This window comes from Diadema antillarum, unplaced genomic scaffold (genome assembly GCF_040938485.1).
Source record: "Diadema antillarum isolate AM-2024a unplaced genomic scaffold, OU_Dant_1.0 scf00000066, whole genome shotgun sequence".
Lineage (NCBI taxonomy): Eukaryota > Metazoa > Echinodermata > Echinoidea > Diadematoida > Diadematidae > Diadema > Diadema antillarum.
Genome location: NW_027270955.1, coordinates 681923 through 709277, shown reverse-complemented (window position 1 = coordinate 709277; position 27355 = coordinate 681923). Strand labels below are relative to the sequence as shown.

The following is a 27355-nucleotide window of genomic DNA, read 5'->3' as shown; positions in this document are numbered from 1 at the left end:
ATAATGAAATTTCGATATAACAAAAGAAAACTTCTGAGAACTTCATTATAACAGGAGTCCACAGTATGAAATATTTAAAGATAACATAAAGAAAGCACACACCATGTGTGCAGTTTGATACCCATCAAAAATAGTAAATTCAGAGATTACTTTGCATGACTCCAGCATAAAACAACAACAACCATAAAACAAAGATGGAAAAAGGATACCTCATTGGAAAGGAGTGTAATGATAAAAGAGTTATTCCCAAATGGGTTTGGAGAGTCTACCTTGTACAAGGCAGGACAATATGAAAAATAGAATCTACTCTTTTGTAACTTCTACATGTACCTGCCAAACGCATAGAAATCGCTTGTCACCATTAAAAGGAGAGGTGCGCTCTTGGAGAACTTCTCCGATTCCTCCAAGATATCGTCACAAGCCCAGCAGCAAAGGAGCACAACACCAACAGACGTCTCTCACAAGAAACATTCATCACATTTCTAGAGGAATGTTGCCACTCATGTCTGGATCATCAACTCGATCAGAGTTTGAAACTTTCTGCGGGTTGATGCGTGACAAGCGGCGATTTGTCTGCCCCACTGTCTGTGGCTGTGAGTTATTTCTTCTTCTCATTCTGCTCTCGTTTCCGCCGCTCGATCAACCGTGTCAGTTCCATGATCTGTATCCCCTCCACCTCAGAATCCCAAATGCCGTTGCCGCTCGCCTGGTTTGTTAACTCAAGGTTTGAAACTTTTCCTTGGGTTGATGAATGATAAGCGACTCAAATGTCTTCGACCGCGGGTTATTTCTTTTTCTCCCTCTGTTCAAGTTTCCACCTCTCGATCTGCTTCTTCAGTTCCGTGTTCGGTATTACCTCCTCCATGGTGAGTGGCTTCCTGTTGAACGGGTCGATTTGATCACTGCAAAAAGACCGGGAAACAGGGGGAAACGTGACTGGCAAAACTTATATGAAATTCATCAATACTTCCACCGAGGTAAAGAAAAGTGACCCTTACAAATCATCCAATCATTACAGAAATAAACTAATTTTAAAAGTCATCTAAAAATGACAACAGGAATAAGACAGGCATAAATCTAAAAAATGAAAGACTTAACATTCTTCTGTGCATAGATTGTATACATCATTCTTATATTGGCTGACATGAAATATATTCATATACTTGTTTCCTTGGTATATACTCATATTTCTCTCATTGTGACATATCTACACACCTATTTTTTATGTTATATATCTATATATTTATCTCAATGTAAAAGTGGACATTTTCACGCATTTTCGCAGAAGAACCAGCAACTGGCGCAAAAATAAAAGCATGCAATTATTTTTGCTTGCCACTCATTCCAGTAGTTAATGCCTTTATTCCATGGAATTACAAACATGCGGAATTCATCTTACCTGGTCACGTGCGAAAACTACTAATGCAAAAATATCCACTTTTACAGTATATCTATTTCTCTCTGGATGTTAAGTCATCTAACCAAATCTTTGGCTCCTGGATATCACAAAGGTATGGTACTCTGCTGGTGATACACTTCATACACACCTTAGAAGATGCCGAGCTATTGTGGCCCTATCGATGCTCATTCCAGATGTTGGCAGGGTCACTGGGTCAGTCATGAGGGTAAAGGTCAAGGGGTCAACGAACTCGTCTGGGGCATCCGCAAACAGTTCCTCTTCAACTTCTTTCTTCTCACTCAGTTCCTGCATTTTAGAGAGAAACATAACACATGCAAATATAGATGAATATATATGGAAAGAGACAGATAGTACGATAGGTAGACAGACAGACAGACAGATAGATGAATACAGATAGACAAACAGATAGATCAATGAACAGATAGATTGATAGATGGAGAGATAAACAAATTGACAGATAAATGAATACACATAGACAGAGATATAGATGATTTAAGTGTCTGGTACGAAACAGATTGAAGAATTTAAGTGGACCCAAGTCAGAGAGGTGTTTCCTTTTCTCATGTTTCATAATCCATGTTCCACCAACATCCATACAACAAGATGCATATTTTCCCACTTCTGGGTCGCCGTCAAAGAGATATACACTAAAGGCAATAAGGTACATGTGTATACCGCTCCAATGCAGTACTGAAACTGTTACAATGATATGATCACAACAGCCGTTTCCATGATGGCAGAGGCAGCAAGTGAGTTTCACAGAACGAAAGTTGACCGATTGAAGAACTAGACAAGCACTCAGAGAGCACAGACTTCCGCCAAGCTAGCAACTCATTTCCACCCTTACACGCAGGATATTTCCCAAAATAGAAGCATTTTGTTTACTTCATTGCACGTTGCCTTGCCCGAGCAGAGCACACATTTTAGTGGGCGTACAACTTTTGTATGTAAACCTCCAGTATGCACAGCTTGAACCCTAAGTCCGTTGACCTTATATGCCAAAAGATGAAAAATCCTTCAAAAATCCATAAAAATTCCTGGATCACTACTAAAATTGAATGAGGTGTTCCATGTGTCAATATCAACTTTTTATGCAAGTTTCACTTTAATCCGTACTCAATTTTTTGAGTTAGTTTGCAAACAGACAAACCAACGCCCATGATCACTTAACCTCCTCCTTCCTTGACGGAGGTACATAAATATTGAACTTACCATGGCATTCCACTAGAATGGAAAAAGAAGGATGAGTTAGTAAAACTAGCACGAACAGCATTTCTGGATCTGTCTAGCCTAGCTATCATTGCTAACCCGTCTCCCAGAAAGAACCACATACGGGCACATGGATTGCGAGATGCGAGAATTGAATGCTACGTGGTCGTCTCTTACACTGCACTCACTGCGGTCTGCTTTGCAGAACCATCTTCAATATCGCGAGGTTCTTATTTCCGCAACTTTTCTGAGGCAGGTGTTACTCGGGAATTGAACAACATGCGATAAAAATATTTGGTCTAATCCCGATATGAAAGCGACATGCACATGTACATTTTTCCAATCATTACTATATTCCATGCTTGCCAATTTTAACCACTCATGAAATTGTCTGGAAGTTCCGATTCACAAAAAATTAGAATTGCTAAATACATGTATTATGTCATATATAGTAATCCCACACACCTTTACTCTCTTGGCAAACTGCGCCAGTCCCTCGATGACCTCCAGGTTTGTGCCGATCTTCTGCAGGACGCGGTCGGCGCGGACGAACAGCATCGGCGTGTAGTTGCCCTCGTCCTGGGCGGTGGCCTGGCAGAAGCTCTCGGCCGCCCCGAGGTGGATGTACAGCTGGCAGATGTCCTTGACCAGCTGCTTGGGGTTGAACTCCACCTCCTCGAAGTCGTTGACCTTCAGGGTGATCTTGTTGGGACCAACCTTGATTGATTGACAGGCAATCCAATTCAATTTCAATTAAATTCAAAATCTATTTCATGTTCAAATGATTTATTTCACTTTCCAATTATCTACTTAGTTTTCCAATTTACAACACAAATTAACAAAGTATACAGGTCAGATAACGATATAGTCAAATCAAGTGGCGAATATCATTATTTTAAGACAAAAATATTTCCCATAATTCTGCCAAAATTGGAGGAACACACACGCACATACACGCAAAGAGCAGTAAAAGTAGTGCTTGTAATGTGCGGTTTCTTCAAATAAAATTGAAAGAAACAGATGTCATGCAAAACACTTTAAAACAATGTCAGCATCAGCACAAGACCCAATGTGCATGCAACCAAGGGTCTAAAGAGGAAAAAGTTTTCAAGACGATAATTCCTTTATTTAATTGTTAATATTCATTACTTTTATTACCTCTAAAGCATTTTGTAATAGGTGCTTTAGAAGATTTACAGATTACTATCATTATCATCATCATTACTACTGATATGCACGTATGAAGACCAAACAGGGATACAAAAAAAAAAAAAAAAATCTATACGAGCTTTAAAGAAGAGAGGTTGGAAAACAATGAGGGAATTCAAATTTACACTTTTGAATGTGCAATCTTTACGTCCTTGTAAAAAAAAGAAGATGCACTTTGATTTTCTTCCCATTTTAACCAATTGGCTATGGGCACCTCATGGAGGAAAGGAGACTCCACATCATTCTCAACCTGCTCAAAAGAGAAGGGAATTATGTGGAAAGCTTGATCGCAAAACAGATTTAGCCCCATTTATTTTAAATTCAAACGAAGACCACCATCACCTAGAGCAAAATAGATCTTTTCCAGTGATACCATTGTGCCTCACTTGTTGTATAATGCAGAATATTCTCAAAGTAGCTATGAAAAGATATCCCATATTTTCTTAGGTAGCACTTTCTTTGGTTTTCAATAGGTTCAATTTCAAATATCTAAAATTGGCTAGAATGGAGATAACTTGTTTTGCAGTCAAACTCTTCATGTGTTGACATGGATGTATGTACACAACATCATTTAACGTGTTGAGGACGAGTCCCGAGCTTACTCGGGCAAGTGTCTATGGGAAACGTGTGTTGTAGCAATCAGCCTGTCCTCAACAGGTTAAGAAAAAAAAACCCGCAATCAAAAGTCACAGATGTGATCACCTCTTACCAATTTATGAAGGAAATTGTTGAACATCATGGCTACCCTCTGTACCATCACAGGGTGGGTAAAGATAGTGGTGATTTCTGGGAAAGATATGAAAGGTCAGTGATTTCTGTAATTCAATTTTTTCAAGTTGATGTAGGGCAATTTGTCAATCAGTTGCAATTCAATTTTTAATTCCAAACTCTACATACAATCAAATACATTCTATAAACACGAGCTTACGAGAGTACACAATGACTTACGGGCTCGTACAAAATAAAATCATAATTTCTATTCTCTGAATATTAATGCATGTCAGTAAACGTTGCCTTATATGATTACAGAAAATACTTTCACCATTTTTGTTTATGTCATTTTACTTTTTGCTATGACTTTTTAACCCACTGCATACCACATTAATCACCTGTTCATTGGTATGTGTGTGAAATTTGTACACGGTTCACTCATTGGCATAGAACGGGTAAAATAACTGTACTCTGTTAACATTTTCATAGGGTCATGATACATACATTTCATGCCAGTTGAAACTTTTCCTTTCTGTATACTCCTGTATTCCCCTGTATACTACTGTATCCACCGTATGAATCCTGTTTTCACATCTTGGAAATCTCTGAAGGCTTCCGTGGCGGTAGAACGTTGAGTGGTAGAAGGCTTAATGGGGCACCACATACTCTTTCTTCGGTGTGTATGTAGCCCTGAAAAGGGCCTACCCACTCCTGACGTTTTGGCAAGCATGTTGTTGCCATTCTTAAGAGAATGAAAGAGAATTCTCCTTAAAACGGCATGAACATCCTTGTCAAAAAGTTGGGAGCAAGTAGACCCTTTTCAGGGCCACATACAACGTACATACAAAAGAAAGAATATGTGGTTCACTGTTTAACCTTCTACCATTCAATTTTTACTTCATTACTCTACATTTTTGCTCACCACTCGTGATGTAGACCAGTGTGCTCATGGTCTCGTTCGACATGATGTTGTAGAACCGCGCGATGCCACACGTCTGTCTCAGCGCCTCCTCCTGCTGGCGCCGATCGGTCGGCGACAGTTGCATCCACTCCCCGGATTCTCTCTGCCCCTGGAGCACTTTGATCTGCTTCACATACTATGATGTTGTCAAGGCCAAAAAAAAAAAAGAGTTAAGACAAATCATTATTCGTATCATTGTATCTATACAAGTCCATGAGACAATGTTATCTCCAGACTACAGTTTACATTCTCTGTTCTACGAATTAACAAGTGGGGCTTCAAAAAAGACATAGGATTACATGTAGCTAAAGAAAGTTGTCCATTTTTTGTTTTGTGTAACAATTGTGAGATCAATATGGATAAAGAGCCTGAAAACATCATCCATCAAATTTCAGACCATCAGAATCTTTGATTAAAATGCAGCACAAAATGCTAACATTGTAGACTGACTACTACTGATGGTTTTATAAAAAGCATCTATTCTGTGTCTAAGAGTATAATCAGATCTGTCAAATAGATAAGTCATGTCTCAATTCAGAAGATGTTTGTTTCATTTGATACTCTTATCACTACCATTGCAACTCCATCCCCATCTTAATCACACTACTCATCATTATCATCCTCATCATCATCATCATTCATTAAATACTCTATCATTACCATGGTAACTCAATCTCCAACCTAATCATATTACTCATCATCATCATCATCCTTTATTTCATTACATACTCTATCATTACCATGGCAACTCCATCAACATCCTAATCACACTACCCATCATCTTCATCATCATCATCATCATCACTGCATACTTACATCGAGGGCCTCGTCGAGAAGGAAGATGGAGTCGTTGATGAGATGGTTGACGAATTTCAGAAACAGAGGTGCCACGGCGTCCTCCATGTGAGCTATGGCCTCCTCTGCTACTATCTGAGGTGTAATGGAGAAATTTTAGAATGCACTATAGACATTACAGAATGTATCATAGACATTTCAGAATGTATTATAGACATCTCAGAATGCATTATAGACATTTCAGAATGCATTATAGGCATTTCAGAATGCATTACTGACATTTCAGAATGCATTACACATTTCAGAATGCATTACAAATGAAAGGGTAGCCACTGAGCAAATGTATATCATAGGCACAGTTTTGACCATGACTGTTTGAATAGAAAGATAAAACCATATTTCTAAACATGTTTTGAAAGCTTTATAAAAACCTGCTTGAAATGTATTTCTCAGGATGCCTAGCTTATCTAAAACAAATCAATGCCAAGATAAACAAATCAATGCCAACAAAAAATAACCTCCTTGGCAGAGATAATCAATCAATCAACTCCTGTCACTGAGTCTCACCTTTATTTGGTTCCTGTGCTGCGGCATGCTCCAGAGGTACTTGAGCACTTTGTACATGGGGCGTCGATAGTTGAACTTCTGCTCAAACTGGTGGGGGTCGCCGGTGAACTCGATGTCGACGAAGATGCTGATGAGGGAGCGGGAGATGTGCTCCCCGAGAGGGTGGGCGTTGAAGGCTTTCTGCCGGTGGAAGCTGTCGAAGGAAAAAATATCCCCAAAATGCACCATCAGTATGATAATCACAAGTCCTTGTTGGAGCTTTATCTCTATTCATTTGTCAACATAGTACACAAATTATGACACTCTCTTTTGTCACTCCTATCAAACATCACGTAGTTATCTGTTAACTTGGCAACTGTAAATCTCTCCATATTATAAATTCTCACAGTCTTGACTGAAAAAATGCAGTTGAACTCTAATGCAGTATGAATGCAAGTGGTTATAATAGATTGAGTTTCGTTGTGTGTGACATCCGATCTACAAAAAAATGGCCAAGCATTTTTGGGTGTCAAGGACCTGAATTGTATTCTCCCATCCCCTCACTGCCCCCCCCCCCCACCCCCTACTGGAGCAATGGAGGGTGGAGTCACAGAAGGTGGAGCCATGGCAAGTGGAGCCATAGAGGGTGGAATCATGGAGGGTGGAGCCATGGAGAGTGGAAAAATGGAGGGTGGAGCCATGGAGGGTTGAGCCATGGAGGGAAGAGCCATGGAGAGTGAAGAAATGGAGGGTGGAGCCATGGAGGGTTGAGCCATGGAGAGTGAAGAAATGGAGGGTGGAGCCATGGAGGGTGGAGCCATGGAGGGAGGAGCCATGGAGAGTGAAGAAATGGGGGGTGGAGCCATGGAGGGAGGAGCCATGGATAGAGATTGGAGTCATAGAGAGTGGAGTCAAAATGGGAGGAGCCAGGGAGGGTGGAGCCATGGAGAGTGAAGAAATGGAGGGTGGAGCCACAGAGGGTGGAGCCAAGGAGGGTGGAGAAATGGAGGGTGGAGCCATGGAGAGTGAAGAAATGGAGGGTGGAGCCATGGAGGGTGGAGCCATGGAGGGAGGAGCCATGGAGAGTGAAGAAATGGGGGGTGGAGCCATGGAGGGAGGAGCCATGGATAGAGATTGGTGTCATAGAGAGTGGAGTCACGATGGGAGGAGCCAGGGAGGGTGGAGCCATGGAGAGTGAAGAAATGGAGGGTGGAGCCATGGAGGGTGGAGCCATGGAGGGAGGAGCCATGGAGAGTGAAGAAATGGAGGGTGGAGCCATGGAGGGAGGAGCCAAGGAGGGTGGAGAAATGGAGGGTGGAGCCAAAGAAGCTGGAGCAATGGAGGCTGGAGCCATGGAACAAAAGGAAGGAATGGATTGGGAGGAAAACATGTTGGAGGAGAAACTAAAGGAGGAGTGAGAGGGTGAGGAGCAAAGCCAAACTTGTAGGTGCAAAGAGGAGAGGAGCTGGGGGGGGGGGGGGGGGGGGGATGAGTGGAGATGGGCAAATGGGTGAGAAAGGCACTGAAAGCAACTCACACTGGGATGACAATACCACGACTGCCTGGCTTCTCCTCAGGCATAAGACCTTCCAGAATCTCGGCCAACTTGGCCCGTTGATGGGGGTTGGTCATGTGACTCTTATTGCCCATGAATACAGTCACAAAGGTCATCAAGTCTTTGAGTGATTCACCTGATGCAAGGGAAATACAATGATTGATTGATTGAGGCTTATTAAGGCCATTTATTCGGCAAAATAATACGCAAAAACATAATAATAGTGGCGTTTACAATGAGAGCAAAGGCAGCCTTGAAAGCATCTTGTGCTTGTATTAGAATGCCTACACATGAAAATACTATATACTTTACAATAGCAACATATATCACAAATGATTCTGTGTGAAATCAAGTACCTGTAGATAAACAAAACACTATCACATTTAATAATACATACATATTATATACACTCATACAGATACACACACACACACACATGCAGTATACATAAGGATAGAAGACAGGATAGATAAAAAGTATGTTGTCTACTCAGTCATGGCTATTAAACTGTTCGAAAAAAAAGAGCGCTTCAGTAAGCACTTAAATCTAGAAAGAGTTGTGCTGCATTTCAAAGCAGTGCTTATCGAATTCCATTCACTTACACCGGTGAACTTAATAGAGTGGTATAAAGCTAACAAATGAATCTGGATTAAAATTGGGTCAAATCTCAGTTGAAGGATATAACAGATCACTGAAAAAGTGGATATATTTGCATGAGTAATTTTCCGTGCCCGTGCCTGTAAGATAAATTTCAAGTTTTTTGATTTTTTGGAATCAACACATTAGTGGAAGATATGACAAGCAAAAATATGCATGTGCATTCATCTTCATGCTAGTCTCTGGCTGCACAAAATGAAAAAAAAAATGAACTTTTACAGTATTCATTTTTTCAGAGGGAAGCATAGTGAGAAAAAAGTTCTCACTCCTTCATAATTCTTTATGTTTCAATCCATAGAGTAACAATGATGGAGAACATCCAAATATTAACATACATTTATGTAAAAGAGGAATTTTCTTCTGTTGAAGCTCAAATAAGTTTGGAAAAATGTGAACAATTATGTGAACAATTTTGCATGGCTATGCTTATATTCCATCAAATGAACTATTTATGCTTCTTAGTTGCTGTTTCTTTTTAAATTGGTTTGTATGGAAATTAATGATGCATGTAATTATGTCACAGATATATACTATTGTATATGTATAATGAAAATTGTTGAAATTGTAGGAAATAGCCATGGTGTCTAGTACCACTTATGTAAACATGTTTGATGATACTGCTTAACAATATGGAATTGTAAATTGATGCCATACAGGGAAAAATAAATCAAATCAAATCAAATTAAATGAGTTTTAGTCTAGTATGCAACCCCAGGGATGACATAGCAGTTAACACAGAGTGGCGCATACCTCCATCTTCAAACTTTGCCTCGTTGAATCTCCGCAGGAACTGGAGGTACGTGACGAGATTCTCAGCCAGAAACTCGGGGACGGTGCTCAGCTGGGCGGGAGGCTTAATCGGGAGGGGCAGGGAGGGAACGACGAAGGCGGAGGGATCGTCCGTTGTCGCGTACAGAGCGACGAGGCGGGCCGTGGCGACGTGGAGGTTGAAGGCCATGTCCAGGAGTTGGGGCTCAAGGAGGGCAGTCTTGATGCTCAGGAATAGCGACATCGCTGTGGAATAAGAAGGAACATTGAGACATTACAAGCTAGAGAAGCACTCCGAAAGCGTGGACCTCTGCCAAGCTCATTTCTTGAAAGTCGCCAGATTTCTCAACAGAACCTTTTGTTACCTACAGTTACATTATCAACTTCCAGCTGTGCAGCGTGCCTCGCCTTAGCAGGAACTAGAGCATACACTTTAGTGCACGCATCAAACTTCAAATATGCGCAGCTTGAACTCAAAAGTTCATTGACCATACCTGCCAATATATCGAATATCCTTCATAAAATCAATACAAATTCCCGGATCACTAACAAAATTCAATTATCTGTTCCTTGTGTCATTCCCAACCTTTCCTGTAAGTTTAGATCCAAATAAATTCATAACTTTTTGAGTAATTTTGCACACAGACAAACAAACAAACAAAAAAACCAACACACCAACGCCGATGAAAACATAACCTCCTCCCTTGGCGGAGGTAATGATAATGAAGCTGTCACATATCATTACTATGAAGAAGCTTAAAGGGATGGTATAGTTTTGGTTGAGATAAGTGATTCAGATTTAACTCTTTGAGATATAGTTAGAAACAACTTTCATGAAATATTAAAGGGCATACAATTCTAAGAGGAATTAAGAGTTTCTTTGATGGAAGTCAGTTTTGAAATGGCTGAGATATATCCACCTTTTATTAGGATTGCTTTGTTTGGATATCTTAGCCACTTCAAAACAAATTTTCATCAAATAAAACTTTAAATTCCTCTTAGAATTCTATGCTCTTTTACATTTCATAAGACATTTCTCATTATCTCAAAGAATTATCATCAAAAGAAGTTTGAAACCTGAAGTCCCATCTCAACCAAAACTGTACCATCCCTTTAAATGTGTGGCAAAGAGGCCAATTTGCATAAACACACTTTTAGATGCCTAATTCATAAAGATGAGAAGGCATGACAAGGTATCTTCTCAAAATTTCTCCTTGGCACTGGATTAGAATATAGAACTAGCCAAAGTAATTCACTGTCTCACACAGCAGCAAGTGTACCGAAGTTTTGAGAAGTAGCATTTGTGTGCTGAAAAAGGCACTTGGGCGAGGTTAAACAAGTGGCCTTATCAATCTGCACTGTTGTCCACCAGTACTACCCAGTGACACAGACTATATTTCATATACTACAACCTCTTTTTTTTTCTTTCTCTTTTATTTCCTTACGCACCTGTTGCATCCTACCCCCTCGCTTCCATGTAAAGCCCACCTAACAATACTGATATTACCTTTATCCATCCTGTCACGCAGCTGTACAACGACAGGGTTCCCCGTCGGTCCCCCCATCTGTTGGACCATCTCCTGAAAGGCCTGCTGTATGTGGTGCAGCTCCCGGTTGATGGCATAGAACCGATCGATGAGGGCTTGGAACCCCAGCTGCAGGCAGGACTGCGTCAGGAAGAAGATTCCCGAGGCAAAGTTGTACGGGGGACGGGTGGGGACCTCGCCCCCCTCATCCCCCTCCTCCCTACGGACCATCCTGGTTTCTTTTGGAAGACCTGCCAGAGATGAATCAAAAGAAATACTTTGTGAATGTTCCACCTTTTGTGCAAAGCCCTCTTTTATCCATTTTTCTACCGCATTTGGCAATCTTTCAAGTATGCAGCGCTTGAAAAACATCAATGTCATCATGACAAATATCACAGAATTTACTTTATTTTTTCAAACGGGAAGATAAATATGAGAAAGACCCCGATGAAATGTAAAAAACATTTATGCATTCTCTCTCGACGTTAATTTCAACAGAAGCATGTCAGCTGAAAAAGTAGGAACAAAATGAATATTTTGATGAAGGATTCTTCTATTGATAAGTATCATTTCAATCAAAGAAGCTCAACATACATGAAATAAAAAAATCAGTGAAGTGCTTGGGACAACACAGCTACGAAAGTTACGCTGCACAAAACATCACAAGCTTTTTTCCATGAAGAGACAATGTCAAGAAAAGAGAGACAGAATTAGGGAGGGAGGATGGCATCATTTGAGGTCAAAGTCTGAATGTTTGTGACGTCTGGACCATGGACACATTCAGAGAATAATTTTAGCATGTGACTTCACAATGTGATAGGTACTGTTGGCAAATTAACTCAGCATTTCCATTTGACCATCTTTTCTTATATAGGAACCGCGCAATGAACAGACAGATGAATGATGAACGATAGGGTTGAAAAAGTGAAATCATATGGCAATAGCCAAGGCAAAAATATCAAATCAATTCCCTCCAAAGTACTGTAAAACGAGGAATTTTCGCCTGCATTTTAATTTCGCGAATTTCGCGAGCGCCAAGATTCGCAAAATTAAAATGCACGCGAAAGTTCTTGTCCACATTATATGTACTGAATGCCAGTGGCAGTTCGCAAAAATTTTATGCCGCAAATAAGGCTGTCGGCTCCAATTCGCAAAAAATTCATGCCGCGAATATATCATGTTTTACAGTAACCATCTTTCCAGAACTTCTAAATGCCTAACAACAACACAATGAAATAATTCTTTAGATTCTGCAAATTTTTTTCAGACTAAGTTTGTTCTTTCTCTCTTCATTCTCTCTCTCTCTCCTTCTCTCTCTTGCTCACTCCTTGTCCAGAAAGAGAGAAAGAGAAAAGAGTAAAAAGATCGGAAAGAAAATAGAAGAAAAGACAGCGATCGTACAAAGAGAAACAGAAGCTAAATTAATGAATGACCTAGAAGATGAACTCCAGCCTCGTTCATCTGTTCATCCGTGGCGTCCTGCGGGAGATTGACGCTGGCGTAGCTCAGGTCAACTGACAAAATGGCCGTCGTGTCCGGCTTGGTGAAGGGTCCGCAGAAGCGGAGGAGCACGGACGCGAGGTTGATGAAAAAGGCATCGCTGGCAAAGGCGATGCCAAACGTCGGCAGTTGCCTGGCCCACATCTTCTTGCGGCCTGACGAGAAATAAAGAAAGGAAAGCAAAGAGTAATGGTGATGACACTTTACATGATTCCGATAACCCTTACCGTGCATCCTTCCCTGACCAGAGGAACAAATCCACTGGACCGTTTTATTTCCATTAGGCACAAACGACCGGAAATTAGATCTTGATTAATTCAAATTTAGTAATTTCTCTTAACATAGCTTGGAAATCCAATTTGGAAACCAAAGATTTCATGACCAGGTTGACGACAAATAGCCCTTGCTTGAAGAGTTGCATAGAGTATTCCTACCCCAAGGACAATAATAATCACTCGTATTAATCATTACTCAATTCTTATTACTATTACTTATCATTAAATGTAGTAGAATAGTTTATATTATCATCATAATCATAAAAGTGGTCATTATCATTATTACAAAATACTACTAACACAACTTTATGACTGTCATCACTATTATCGTCACAGTTATCACTTTCATAAAAGTGGCAAAGGTAGCAAGGAAAGGTTATAAGCATTCAAGGTACATTGTATATGATTTATATTCTGCTTGATTCTACCATAAAACTGTCAAACTCTGTGACGTTCTAGTCACTGTAAACATCTCACTGTCTTGAGACAGGGACGCCGCCCACCTGTGTTGGCGTGGATGCATTGGCCGATCCAAGCGAGGAGGCGATTCTTGTTCTCCGGCGAGGACTTGAAGAGGGCGCGCATGATTCTGTAGACATGATCCGCCAGCTTGCCGATTGGCTGGTTTGGAAGGGACAAGACAAGATTAAGTCGATATCATTTTGGTGCACTGTTACATCGTAAAACCTCTTGATTCCTGCTTGTCTGATTTTCCTCCATTTTGCACCAAAATTACAAGTGGGTCTCCACATATAATTTACCTTGGAATGATGAATTTAACCCGTTGAGGACAGTTTGATTTTGCTACAACACACATTTCCCATAGACGCTTTCCCAGGTATACTCAGGACTCGTCCTCAACAGGTTAAAAAAAAGGGGGTTCTGGTTGCCAAATTTTATTATTGATCAAAGGTATGATATTCTATCATAATTTCATGTACAAAACAGTGGATACAATAGTAATACTGACTACAATAGTCACAAAGACAATCAGAGGCTGGAAGTCACCCAGTCATAACAATTACTTTTTGTTTGTGTAAGCAGGGATATAAACTCTTGTCATTTGTAGGGGAGCTTGCGTGGCTGAGAAGTGAAGACTACACAAATAAGACTGCAGGCTTCCATGCACATATGATGAGGCTCAAGACCCAGCCCAGCAGTAATGCACATTGATAAACCACTTGATCATCATTGTCAATTCTTTTCAAAGGGACTTTATTGGAAACCTCCAGATAATTTTCTGACTTTTGCATTTGAACAACTAATTATTGGTTATACTGAGTACAGAGTTTTAGAATTTATAGTGGCTAGGATGAGGAATAGGAATGTTGTCAAAATCTATAACAAATCACAATGAACAAGGATGATGACATGGCAACTTCACCATAAAATACAGGACTGGGGGCTCAAGGAAGAACGATAAAAGAAGCATACATAAATTCTACACAGGTGAATTTGTCTTTAAAACAAGCCTCATATGTCATCTTTGTTCAGTGTGACTTGTTTAGGTTTTTTTTTTTTCAGAGTATTGGTTTCTCTGCTCAAGAAGCACAATAAATTCAAATAAATCAATACATGGCGCTATCAATTTATGTGCTACATGATGTGAAATTATGAAAATTGTCTGAAATTCCCCTTTCAACTGTTGGTCCTGCTTGCAGGAGAGCTATATACATCATTCTCGCATTGAAAGAACTCTCTTCACTTATTCTCTCCTAAAGAGCATGCGGTAACCATCTGAAGTGTTCACAGATGCATGTACAAAAAGGCGGATATCTGAAATAATCTTCAGGACTGATGTACAAATTTGTAGGCAGAGTACCCTGAAGAAGAAGCAGAAGAAGCAGAAGTAGGAGGAGGAGGAGGAGGAGGAGGAGGAGAAGGAGGAGGAGAAAAAGAAGAAGAAGATTGGAAGAAGAAGAAGAAAAAAAAATGAATACGATGAAAAAGAAGAAGAAGAAGAAGAAGCACCAGCCTCACTTTCCAGACGTATTCTTGCGTGGCCTGGTGCTCCCTGGCCGACGTCCTTGACGGCTTGTCAAAGAAATCCATCAAGCCGTTATCTCGCGGCAGACAGGAGAGGGAGAGGATACAGCCAATGAGAGTCTTCTCGTAGCTCTTGGCATTCTTGGGCTCCTCTGGCGTGATGTGGTCCATCAGGAGCTGTGATACAACAAATAATATGAATTAGCCAAGGGAGGTCAAAGGTCAAGCCTTTGCCACCCCACACCTTGACACCAACTGGGGACCGTTTCATGAAAGTTGTCAGCCCTGACAAGTTGTCAGTCGTTAACAATCACCATGGTAACAAGTCAGTGACAAAAGCTTCTCAGCCAATCAAATCCACAGATTTTGCTGAAATTGTCAGAGACTCACCACTTGTCAGCGCTGACTGAATTGATGAAACACCCCCCTGGTTTCCCACAGAACCAAACTCTACTCACTGAAGAATATGTGACCGTGCACCACAATAAGCAACAAAAAGTCACACACACTGATTTTGTGTGAGGACTGAAAAAAGTTAGAATGGTACAACCTAGCTAATCTGGAGTAAAATGAACATGAAATTGTGGTTTTAACACTTTTTAATAGAATAGTGTGATTAGGTTTGTCTTTAATATAGAGTCCCCTTTTCATTTCTTAAAAACCCTGTATATACTCTTTACTTTCAACTCTAATAAAGTTAGAAAGGATGATGCTTCTGCTTTGAAATTTTGCAGTAATTATAGAAAAAATGTATGTTTATAAAGCATGCTCAATTTCAGCTTAATCTGATAATCCCTTCATTGTTGTTGCTCCTGTGGTTTAGATCCCGTTTTTGTCCAATTCATCGCACAGCCAGCATGCCTTGGAAAAGAATAATAACCGCTCGAATAGACCCTGTACTTCAGAGCCTCTTTTCTCAGTTTACTTTTCTGGAGTGTGCGCTTTCTTTCCAATATTAAGATAGATTAGGAGAGTCCATTGGAATTGAGATATACATCATTTTAAAGCTTAAAGATTGCCTTTTCAGAATCTGCTCTTCACTAAAAATCCATGTCTGGCAACTTTTGGGTGATTTTGTGATGCAGGGTCACATATAGTAAAGTTTACATTACATTCGGCATGAGTAAAGACAAATTGATCATATGTGTAGGGAGCTTTAAGGAAACCTATTGGCAGATATATTGTGCTTCTTCAATTGAATAAATCTTCATTCACTGCTCAGCCTGAGTACATTCAAAAGTGCAGGTCTGCATTTGTGACCCGCCACAACAAAAGGATCTGAAAGTCGCTGACAGCTGAGCCGAGAAAATCGAGTTTGAAGTCAGATCATCAAAATCGGTCAAAACCATTGAATTTCTGTTGTTGGCATAATGTTGTAGTGTACGTAATGTTTCGTCTATCATCTGCCAAAATTTCAAGGCATTAATGATCAAAGGGAAGGCAAGAAATTAGCGTTTTTCTTGGCCATGAATTTCCGACTTTCAACGGAACAGAAACGTGTCCGAAGATTTGGATTTAGTGCCGCAGATAGACTCCGCTCCTAGCAACGAGGGAGTGATCTAATTGGTCAGTGCGTGGCAAACATACCTGTGCCAGCTGAGGGTGTCTGGCGTAGAAGCCTAGAATCTCGCAGTAGGCAAAGTTCATGGGGTTGACCAGTTGGGGGCTGTGGCTCATCTGCTTGTAGAGAAGATCAAGGATGGGGGTGAACGCCTCGCCGATGGGGAGCGAGTCATCGAGTTGGATGGCATCGGCCACCTCGTGGAAGAACTTGACAGCGGTGTCTCCACCTGAAAGTATAGAAAAAGGGGCATTCCTAATTGTGAATGAAGTATGATTGTTACAATTTGATGATGTTTTGTACATATTACTGCATCATTAGTATATGTTTGGTTTTTCTTATGTTCCAACATCAATTTTGTCATGTGTAAGTGGCATTTTGTTTTGTTTTTGTATTTCATTTGTTCCGATAAGTTATCTTATTTGATTATGGTATGGTTGTTTTATGTACTGTTCATGCTGATTAAGTGTATGTAACAGTGCCATGAGCATTATTTTTGATGGACTTTGGTGCTTTATAGGAGGCCACTATATTATTATTGTTTATTAATGATTTGTGACTGCCTGCTCAAAACAAACGAAAAAATAGGCCAAATGACTTTTAATATTTCTACAGAGTTTGAAAGAGTAAGGTCAACCATTAAAATGATATATAGCTTGTTTTAATAAAATCCAATCATTCTAATCCATTCGACAAGTGACTGAAAAGACAGAGTAAGGAGGTGCAGTTTCATAGAAAAGGGAGAAAAGAGAATAGGGTCACTCAGGCTTACTGTGCAGAAGTATTGCTGAATATAATATACATTTTCCAGTGAAAGCAGTGCCTGTCCCCAAAAATTTAGTCCAGAAAAACAAGATATCTTAATTTTGATCTTGTTTTCAGCCCCCAAATTTTGACAATGGGTGAAGAAAAGATTACACACACACACACACACACACACACACACACACACACATAGACAAACCTAAAAAAAAATTGACATACCCTCCTCTCTAGTGAAAGACTGTAGTAGAAGATCCAGGACTTGCTGCCTGGTGTTCTGGTCATTGTACACTTCCGGCGTCAGCAGGCAGGTGGCCGCGTTTGACACGCAAATCCTCTGGCAGCGCTCTGCAAAGTCGGCAACAGCGGACTGCGATCAAACATATGGAAAGAATTGAATCAGTGCAGCTTGTGGCCCTACGTATACAACTCAAATTTATTACCTAGACGTTGAATAATGTAAATTTGAAAGTACATACAGTAAGAATGCAATAATCCATTACATTACCCAATAATCTTGATCCAGATACTCTGAAAATTATTTCTCTCAAAAGTCAACTCATATATTAAAGTGATTGAAACAGAAGGTCTAATACCAGAACAGCGATTGTGACTTGCATAAACACAGCAAAAAGCAATGTCGGCAGGTATATCTTATGTATGCAACGTTTCATGGTTATTACTACCTACCGTGTATCTGTTCGATAGATCAATACATTTAATTTTGATGTCTGATATTAATGAAGGTAGCGTTTACAGGAGTGTAAGGTAAACACATGTCAAAACTCTATTCTTTATCATTTTATTCATTTTTTTTTTATTTTGGAAACTTACATTTGTAGCTGGGGCAGACTCTCATAAGGCAAACTTCTTTGTCTACTGGGTATAAAAGTCTTTAGAAAAACACCACTTCTTTCTTTTTTTCAGGGCAGATGCTCAAAAAGAACACTACCAGTACTTTCTCCCAGGGTTGATAATCGAGATATCTGCTAACAAAAGCAAAATCCTGTCGGTTTGATTGGGTGTGCTTTAGACTCCAAATGTGACTGCCTAGCCCCAAACCCACAATAGGTTGCAAATTAGAATCCTCTGTAATGGACCAAAATATGTCATCTGGGTTGACTGACTCAATTTGTTTTATGTGCCATGGTGGAAACCCTCTGTGTGCCACATTATTCTAGGATACCAACGTAGTCATGCTTTGAGAAAGCATTCTGCTTTTCAAATCTATGTTACTGCTATATAGATTTCTGTTAAGCTGGACATGTAGTGAGCAAGGCTGTTGAAAAAATTCCCAGCTTTGCGTGGATGAAAATTGTATTAGAAATCGATGATTGTTTTTGTTTGAATGACCAGTAGCTATATTACTGTAAAGACATGACTTTTGCACACAAAATACAGACATAAACTTAGAATTTACATGCAAATCTATCAGAGAACATCGCTTGATAGTCAATAACCACATAAAATGCAAGCTACATGTGAGACGAACGGAAGCGCGAGAAAAGCTTTCATTGTATTACAGCATTTGGCGATTTATCGATTGGTTTGGGCGGGTTTGTGGGTTTGAGCAGAATATGCGAAGTTGGCACGCCGTCGACTGAGTCAGATGTGCAAACGTGGCACAAAAAGAGTTAAAGTTTGTCTTGCAAGAGAGAGCTACCTTATCTCTATCTCCTGTCAAAATTTGGTGGCTTAAAACAATACGGAAATTGAGATGTTAGCAGCTTTTCTGAACCCTATCTTTTTTTTTTCCCCCCATGAGTGCCTCTTTCACTGTCAAAGAGAACGTTTTCACAGATAACTCCCACACTTACGCCTGAGTGACCCTTATCTTCAAATCCTCTCTTTTCCCTTTTCTAGGAAACTGCACCTCCTTAGACCCTTCCATATTTCAATCACTTTTTGAATTGATTAGGATGGTCCAATATTAACAAGTTATTCATCATTTCAAAACTTTGAGCTTACTCTTTTACTATACAATAGAAAAGTGGAATTTCATTTGGGCTACTTGAGCGGGTTTTGAACTGGACAGTCGCAAATATGAAGAGGACCACGTTCATTATGAAATGTGACTCTCAGAAGCTTGTAGTATTTAAGCCGCTGATGACGAGTCCAGAGTATACTCGGGCAGTTGTGGTGTTTTAAAGAAAGAAGAAAAAGAGAAAAAAATGGGGCCCTATATGTACTCAGGCAGGTGTCTATGGGAAACGCATGCTATAGCAACATCAGCCCGTCCTCAATGGGTTCAGAGTCTTTTTTGGGGGGCTCACATCTTTCTTGAGCATGTCTGCTGCCCTCTGGTGGGAGTCCAGCAGGTAGTTGATGATGGATTTCTCCCCGGCCATTCTTGTGTCATCCAGGCAAGGCTTGCTGGAGTCTGTCATGTGGATGATGTGGAAGGAGGGGTCTGGGAGGAGCAGTCTCTCAAAGAGGGCCTAAATGGAATGGATGAGAACAATTATAACAATTATAATATTAATAATAATGATGATGATAATAATAATACTAATAATAATAATAACAATAATAACAATAAGAATACTAATAATGATGATAATTAAAACTAGAAAAAAATTGAAGAGATCTGCACTCTCCGGGTGCATTCATCATTAAGGCTTCCCATCTCTGGGTGTTATCTGGGTATCTCTGGGTGCTTTCGAGTGCTCTCCTAAAGCAAACCATACCGTACCGTAATGGCGCCAGAGGAGCATTCGAACGCTCCTAAAGTGTACCGTACCGTACTGTACCGAGCCAAACGTGGACCACTTCCCGATGTCCTCCAAAAATGTACCAAAAGCGTACCAAAAGTTTGATGTAAAGCCTGCGCGTATCATGTGCATGTGTCACAATGCAAAGACATCATTCTCTTTGTTCTGGACAGCTGAAGTAGTTCAAGTGCACAAGGTGAATGACCCTTTAGCTACAAAATGCTTGACCTCTTCTAAAAATAGCTCATGAGGTACACTTCTCAACAGAGTGCTCAAAGTTTCAAAATCTGGCACAGTACGGTATGGTACGCTTTACTTCAGTTCGGTACAGTCCGCTTTAGAGCGCTCGAACACACCCTCTGTGCCCAATTCAAGCTGTACAAATAATTGAAGTCGCTGCGCAGCCATCTTTACCAGGCACACTCTATGGGGACTTGCACACATTTTCCAATATAGACTGTCACCAAGACCGTATGATGTAGTGAGCAAAGACATGGGCGATATGCGTGGTAAGACGGCAGCGCAGTAGCTTCAAAGCAATTGGCCATTGATATATCCAGCTACCTTTTGTAGAGATCAATGGTTTAGGCATGAGAAGATGACCTTTGACCTCACCATGTCAATGTTCTCCCAAGAGAGCCAAGACCACTGCTCCCCGTGTTCCTTCTCCAGCTGGTCAGCCATGTCAACCAGGTATACACAGCGGGCAGGCATTCCAGCATCCAGGGTTATGCCATCTACAAAGGGGGGGGGGGGGGGGGGGGGAGGGGGAGGGGTATGGATGCAAGACATAGCATGGTATCATCAAATCATATATTTCATGACTTAGGGCTGCCAACATTCATCCACCAAAGTCAGGGAGGTTTAAAATAGCAATCAGGAAGATCCCTGCATGCCACATGCAACTCATTGGGGGAAAAAAAGTTCCAAGATCAACGAGATCTTATGTAGTCTCATATCCAGACATGAAGTAATATTAAAGTTTCAGGAAGGTTCTTGCAGAATCCATGAGGACATGGCAGCCCTGCATAATGTCATCAAAAAGAAACGTTTTGAAAACCTGAAACCTTGAACTTTACAGAGGCAATAAAAATCAATAAGCACCTGCCATATTTAAGCTAGATACATTCCATATGAATGGCCAATGGCACAAGTACAACTGTATACTGGTAAACTGTACTTTAGATTCCAGAATTAAATTTTACTAGATACCCCCGACTGGCAAATGCAAGGTTGAACTTGTGGATTCAAGCAGACATGGGTATGTCGAGCTCGTGGGGCAAATTATTTGTACATAGCCCCATTTTACTCTCTCTTTCTTTAAAACAACATGTCGCGCTCATAACTATGCGAACTACCAAAGTTTGCACTCAACATGCAAAACCTAGAGTACTGTCCACATCATTACTGCAAAAGCTCCTATGTAACGATTTGTTAGAAAGCTGCCTGTATGCTCACCTTGATCAACGGTAATAAGGAAGACTTTCTGGATGACCGAGTCCACTAGACTGATCTCTCTGGCCGTTGAAGTGACCTCGATGACACTAGCCTTCTCGCAGACAATGCATGAAGACAAGATGGGATGAGAGAGAGAGAAGAGAGGACACAAATACAACCATTTCACATTAAGCTCCAAACATTCACCCTTCAAAATTCTTCCAGTGGATATGCACAAGGATGGCAATGTGAGCAGGGCATTGATGATTTATGTCACTGTGCTTTCTCTTCTTCTTTTTTCATAAGTGGTTATGCATTGAAATACAAAAATTCATACAAACAGCAAAACAAACAATTTAGAATTTTAGGCATTTTTGTCCATTTGATTTAAACTTTGTTTGCAAGACAAACAAAAACATTCAGATGAGTGAAACAGTGAGGAATTATGAAGTCTCTTCCGTCTGGCTGGTATGATGTTCTTAAACTGCTAGCAAATATTAACCCGTTCCTTCCGCAATTCTCTGAGTGCCTTAAATGCCCCCAAACGATATTCTTTTCGCCCGTCGACAGAGAGGCACACAGGTTGGTAATCCAGCTGTGTGAAGGCAGTCAAGCGGTTCATTGTTTCCCCCTACATGTGCCAGTGAACAATGGAAATATCGATCGGGAACGAGGTATGAATAGAGCGTGCGCTGATGAGCTCTCAGAATCTTTTGTTCTACACAAAATCAGGTACCTGAATGAGGTGACTGGAGTCAGCGAACCCGCATTTCTAACTGATCTCAGCCTTGATCGCTATGTACATGTTCGTAAGAGTTTACAGCAGAACAAGCAAAAAACTAAATCAGGAAAAGGTACATAATACTGTAAAACACACATTTTTCAAACAGAAGGAGAACAAATCCTGATAGAGTAAACTCTGATCTTTTTATCAAACTCACTTTCCTGAGCATTTTAACACAAAGAAACATGAATTTAGGCCACTGAAACAGGCACCCTTGTCTTCATTTTGTATATCAGTTGCTCCCACGGGAACCTGGTTTACCAGGTTCCCGTAAGGAACGGGTTAAGTCAACTTCAACTCACACACCACCACACAATACTTAAATTCATTAACTTGTAACTTCACAATATCAAGTGAACTCAACTCACAAACCACCACACACTACTTAAATTCATTAACTTGTAACTTCACAACATGCTTGAAGACAAAGGGTTTAGTTGATTGCACGGGTATGATTATCTATTTCACTCTCTCACGCCAACCATATAAAAATGCCACTGACATTATTCATGAACAGCTTGTCAATGATGTAAAGTTTAAGATATGTGCAATCTCATTCTGAGAACATTTTCAAAGCATCCAAAAGCCCCAAGATCATACTAATGAAACCTGTAAAAATCAAATCAAGGTCAGAATCTCACTTTTGGTGCCTCTGCGCTGCCGGCATCCTGACCCGGAGTCAAGAGAAGGGAGAAGGGATTGGCCTCAGACGCCATGGCAACCAGCGATCTCTCTGATAGCGACAATCACCTACAGCACGTAAAGGAGAAGAGCAAATTATAATAACACATACTGTGTAAGATGGCTACACAAGCAGCATAACATACCTGCCCTCAAAGTAAGCTCCTTGTTAGACATAAAAATGCATGTATGTCAGTTTGGAGGTTTTTGTAATCATTTTTTGACATAATTATGGCTCTCCTCCAAAGAAGGGGATTTCTCAGAGCCAGATACAGTCTCCGCGGAACATATCCCCAGAAACCAGGTACAGGTATAGACTGATCTTTTGGTCAAGCCTGACTTTACAACAGCAATTTCAGGTACCACAGCAAATAACCTGAATTATTGTTCACTGCCAATTACAGTACATAGGTAGCTGTGGCCAAGTTGCTGTAGTTGTAATTTACAGTTGTGAACTACAATGATCATTACCTACCTCAGTCAAAGAGGTCATGTTTTTGCCAGCGCTGGTTTTCTTGACTATTTGCTTATAATCTAATATTCTGTTTGCAAAATAACTGAGAAAAATAGACAGATTTAAATAAAATTTTAAAGAAAATTGATACTGCCACAAGGAACAGCTTGAACTTGTATACCCAGTCATTGGGTGTCCGGACAGGTTGTGGGACCAGATGCGTACTGTAAAGTGCGTCTGGTTTGACAATGACGTGCCTACATAAACAGTTGTTTGTCAGTGAGGAGCTGCGCGTAAATGCGTATTCACAGTATCACATCACATCACATCACATCTGATACGGAAGTAGAGGACTGGTCCTGTAGTATTCCGGTCTCATCATCTTCAACTTTGTTGCTTTATGTGCGTTGAGGAGCAGAGGTTTTGAATTTTTCCCCCCTCCAATGTCTGTCTAATAAATCTTTGAAATTATTAATCGAGGAAGCTTCAACAACATTAGCAGGCAATCTGTTCCAGTCGGCAACTACTCTCTGGCTGAAAAATGTACTTCTCAGTTCTAATCTTGAACGTTTGGTGAAGAGCTTGTATCTATGACCTCTTGTTGATGAGTGGATGGCTGGTTCGAAAAACATGTCACCAGAAATCCCCAACTTTCCATTGAGCAATTCATAAACAGTAATCATGTCGCCTCTTCGTCTCCTGTAGTATAATGAGTGTAGGTTGAGTTTTTCCAGGCGTTGTTCATATGACAAACATTTGAGTTCAGGAATCATACGAGTGGCTCTTCTCTGCACTCTTTCAACTTTGTAAGAGTCCATTTTATATCTCAAGTGCCACAAGTAGAATAAGCAAGTCAGTACGTGAGAGTCTTAAGTGTCTGGACACCCAACCCCCCATCCTACAGATGACTACATTTTGGTAGGATATCATTCATTGTCTGGATCTAGGAATAGGATATTTTTTGATTTTTTGAAGTATTCATTGTATAAATTGGGAAACACGGCCATTTGCAGGGTACGTCATTATGACATTAGTCAGTCAGTAACAGTTAGACTCTACTAACAGTTAGGTACCGGTAGCACGTCTGCCTCTCGTAATGGACCCCGGTTCCATTTCCAAGTCCCACTGCTCAGCAATGACAATGACAATGTTATGTACAAAGTATCGTCCCCTCTTCTACATACAGTCTGTAGTAGGCCTAACTGCGACAGCCGCCACACGCAGTGTGGCGGCTGTGCCGTGCTCCCATTTCAGATCTTCATGTTGAACAAACGGGTGCCTTTGCGGCGCTATATTTCCTTAAATTTTCAACAGAAACTACTAGGAATACTTACATGGGTCGATGAAACCTAAATGACTATCATCGGCGACTGTTTGAGGCATTTCATTGCTTGTGATGCACAAAATGATGTCTTATAAGCAGCTCACCGATGTTCACAGAATTCACAATCACTCGCACCAGCACACAGAATAGGGGAGCTCTCACATTAGCGAAACTGGGGGGAAGCCGCCAGGACCGCGCCTGGCGGCGCGGTCTCTGGGGCTATAGTAGGCCCTACTAGTAGATTCTAGTACGTAGTAGTAAAATTTATTCAGGTAGCTGTTAGATCTAAGCGGCAAAACACTCTGTCCCTCAGATAGGACATAAAATTAAAAGGCAAATTAAAATGGAGGTCCCATAGGCCAAACCCCAGCGCGGGGCGCTGTAACATGGTAACAGTATGTCAGTACGTATTGGGGTCGCTGCTGCGCGGTTACCATAGCCTAGGCCATGTCATGTCATGTGTGAGAGACTCACAACTCATGTAACGTTAGGGCCTAGCCTAGGGCCTACGTGAATTTACTACAAAAGACCCCGCTTCATTTAGGTCCCTACCGCTATTTAGTAAATTTATTCTACATAGCTCTAGTTGATAGTAGGGCCTACAGTAAGACAAGCAAGGCCAAGGCCAAAAAGGGCAAGCAGGGCCAAGGGCCAAGGGCAAGGCAGCTAAAAGTAAAATAACCCGATCAGTGAATGAATGCAGAATGGAATTGGAACCGCCTTAAATTTACTACAATTTGTATTTTCTACATCCAACTTAACTGGACACCATGAGAGACCAGCTGAATCATGTGGGTTACACAGCCATCTTTTCAGATAGAAATGAAACATACAAATCGTTCCTTCATTCACTCATTGCAATAGCAACGCAACGTAGTTTACAGTGTCAGTGCAGTGAAGCAGTACACTACACTACGAGTGAGCGAGTGTGAACGTCCGCCGGAGGTTGGGCGTGTATAGGTTGAGCGTGTGCGCTCACACCGGCACTACGGGCCGGTTGTACATCGAACAGTCGGCTAGAAACCCATAGCATTTAGGAAATAAAACTCATTACAAGGCAGCAGATACAGTTGAAAAGGAAAATTTTAGCAACTCAACAGTGTTTACCTTGAAATCACGCAGAAATGTGATCTTCTTCCTCGCAGGATTGGAATCGTTGCCTACTACAGCAGCGTGCTATGCTCCAAAACGACCATAATATGCATACGTGCAATGCAATGCCCTCAGTCGCAGTGGCCGCCGCGCCGTGGAATGATGACGAGTCAATCTTCTTCCGTAACAGTGAATGCCGTCACTTCTACTTCCGGGGTCGCGACAAACCAGTACGTTGCGTAATAGTGGAGGTCATATCTCTTATTTGACTTTTTAACATCATAAATGTGTTTTTGATGATATTTGCCCCTACATCATATGGGAAATTACACATTTAGGGGTTATAAAGCTTCTCAAAGAGACACTTTTAAAAATGATGCCCTTTGGAGTTTTTTCAAAAATAAATCTTGCAGTTTTGATTAGTTTTTCATAAGATGAATACATAGATGCAGGTAGCTATCCTTGATTAAGGGTGTGTCATCATCACCTTATTGCCTAGTAAAGTACTGTAAACCACTTTTATTCATCAAACAGATTAACTTGATGTATTTTGAGCTGTTTCAGTGGTAGCCCAAACAAAGAAATACATTAAGATGACACAATCATTCAAAGTTGTGTGATACTGATGACTATAGTTTCTATATACCATGATCTATAGTACCACAAGAACATAATAAGAAAACAAATAGTAGTTAAGCAGAGTTTGGGGGGAGGGGTAGAGGGGTAGGGGTAATATGGGGAGGGGAGTAGGGAGAGGGGAGGGATGGATTTGACAGAATGGATCAACATAAACCAGCAGAGCTTGTATGGGACGAATACTTCCCATTGACTTGTGTGCATTGCGTGCCTTCTCTATAATGGAGGTCATATCTCTTATTTGACTTTTAAACATCATAAATGTGTTTTTGATGATATTCACCCCTACATCATATGGGAAATTACACATTTAAGGGTTATAAAGCTTCTCAAAGAGACACTTAAAAAAAAGATACCCTTTGGAGTTTTTTTCAAAAATAAATCTTGCAGTTTTGATTAGTTTTTCATAAGATGAATTATAGATGCAGGTAGTTATCCTTGATTAAGGGTGTGTCATCATCACCATATTGCCTATAAAGTACTGTAAACCACTTTTATTTATCAAACAGATTAACTTGATGTATTTTGAGCTGTTTCAGTGGTAGCCCAAACAAAGAAATACATTTAAATGACACAATCATTCAAAGTTGTGTGATACTGATGACTAGTTTCTACCAAGATCCCTACCACAAGAACATAATAAGAAAACAAATAGTAGTTAAGCAGAGTTTGTTTGTTTGCTTGTTTGTTTGTTTGTTTGTTTGGTTTTTTTTTTTGGGGGGGGGGGGGGGGTAGAGGGGTAGGGGTAAGGGGAGGGGGTAGGGAGAGGGGAGGGATGAATTTGACAGAATGGAT

General features: G+C 40.6%; 1 protein-coding gene across 1 annotated transcript; it reads right to left on the bottom strand.

The window, feature by feature from the left end:
- Nucleotides 1-126: 126 nt before the first annotated feature.
- On the bottom strand, nucleotides 127-26037 carry LOC139716534 (ubiquitin conjugation factor E4 A-like). Its single transcript, XM_071628072.1, has 20 exons — nucleotides 25940-26037; nucleotides 23015-23123; nucleotides 21611-21701; nucleotides 20768-20889; nucleotides 19715-19879; nucleotides 17664-17811; nucleotides 16706-16908; nucleotides 15113-15295; nucleotides 13636-13753; nucleotides 12791-13012; nucleotides 11339-11608; nucleotides 9814-10077; nucleotides 8389-8542; nucleotides 6873-7065; nucleotides 6327-6440; nucleotides 5472-5646; nucleotides 4548-4624; nucleotides 3095-3346; nucleotides 1548-1705; nucleotides 127-902 (listed from the first exon to the last, which is right to left on the bottom strand). Exons 2-20 carry the CDS (start codon nucleotides 23087-23089, stop codon nucleotides 785-787), a joined length of 3102 nt encoding a protein of 1033 aa, XP_071484173.1. The 5' UTR covers nucleotides 23090-23123; nucleotides 25940-26037; the 3' UTR covers nucleotides 127-784.
- Between the last annotated feature and the right edge of the window lie 1318 nt (nucleotides 26038-27355).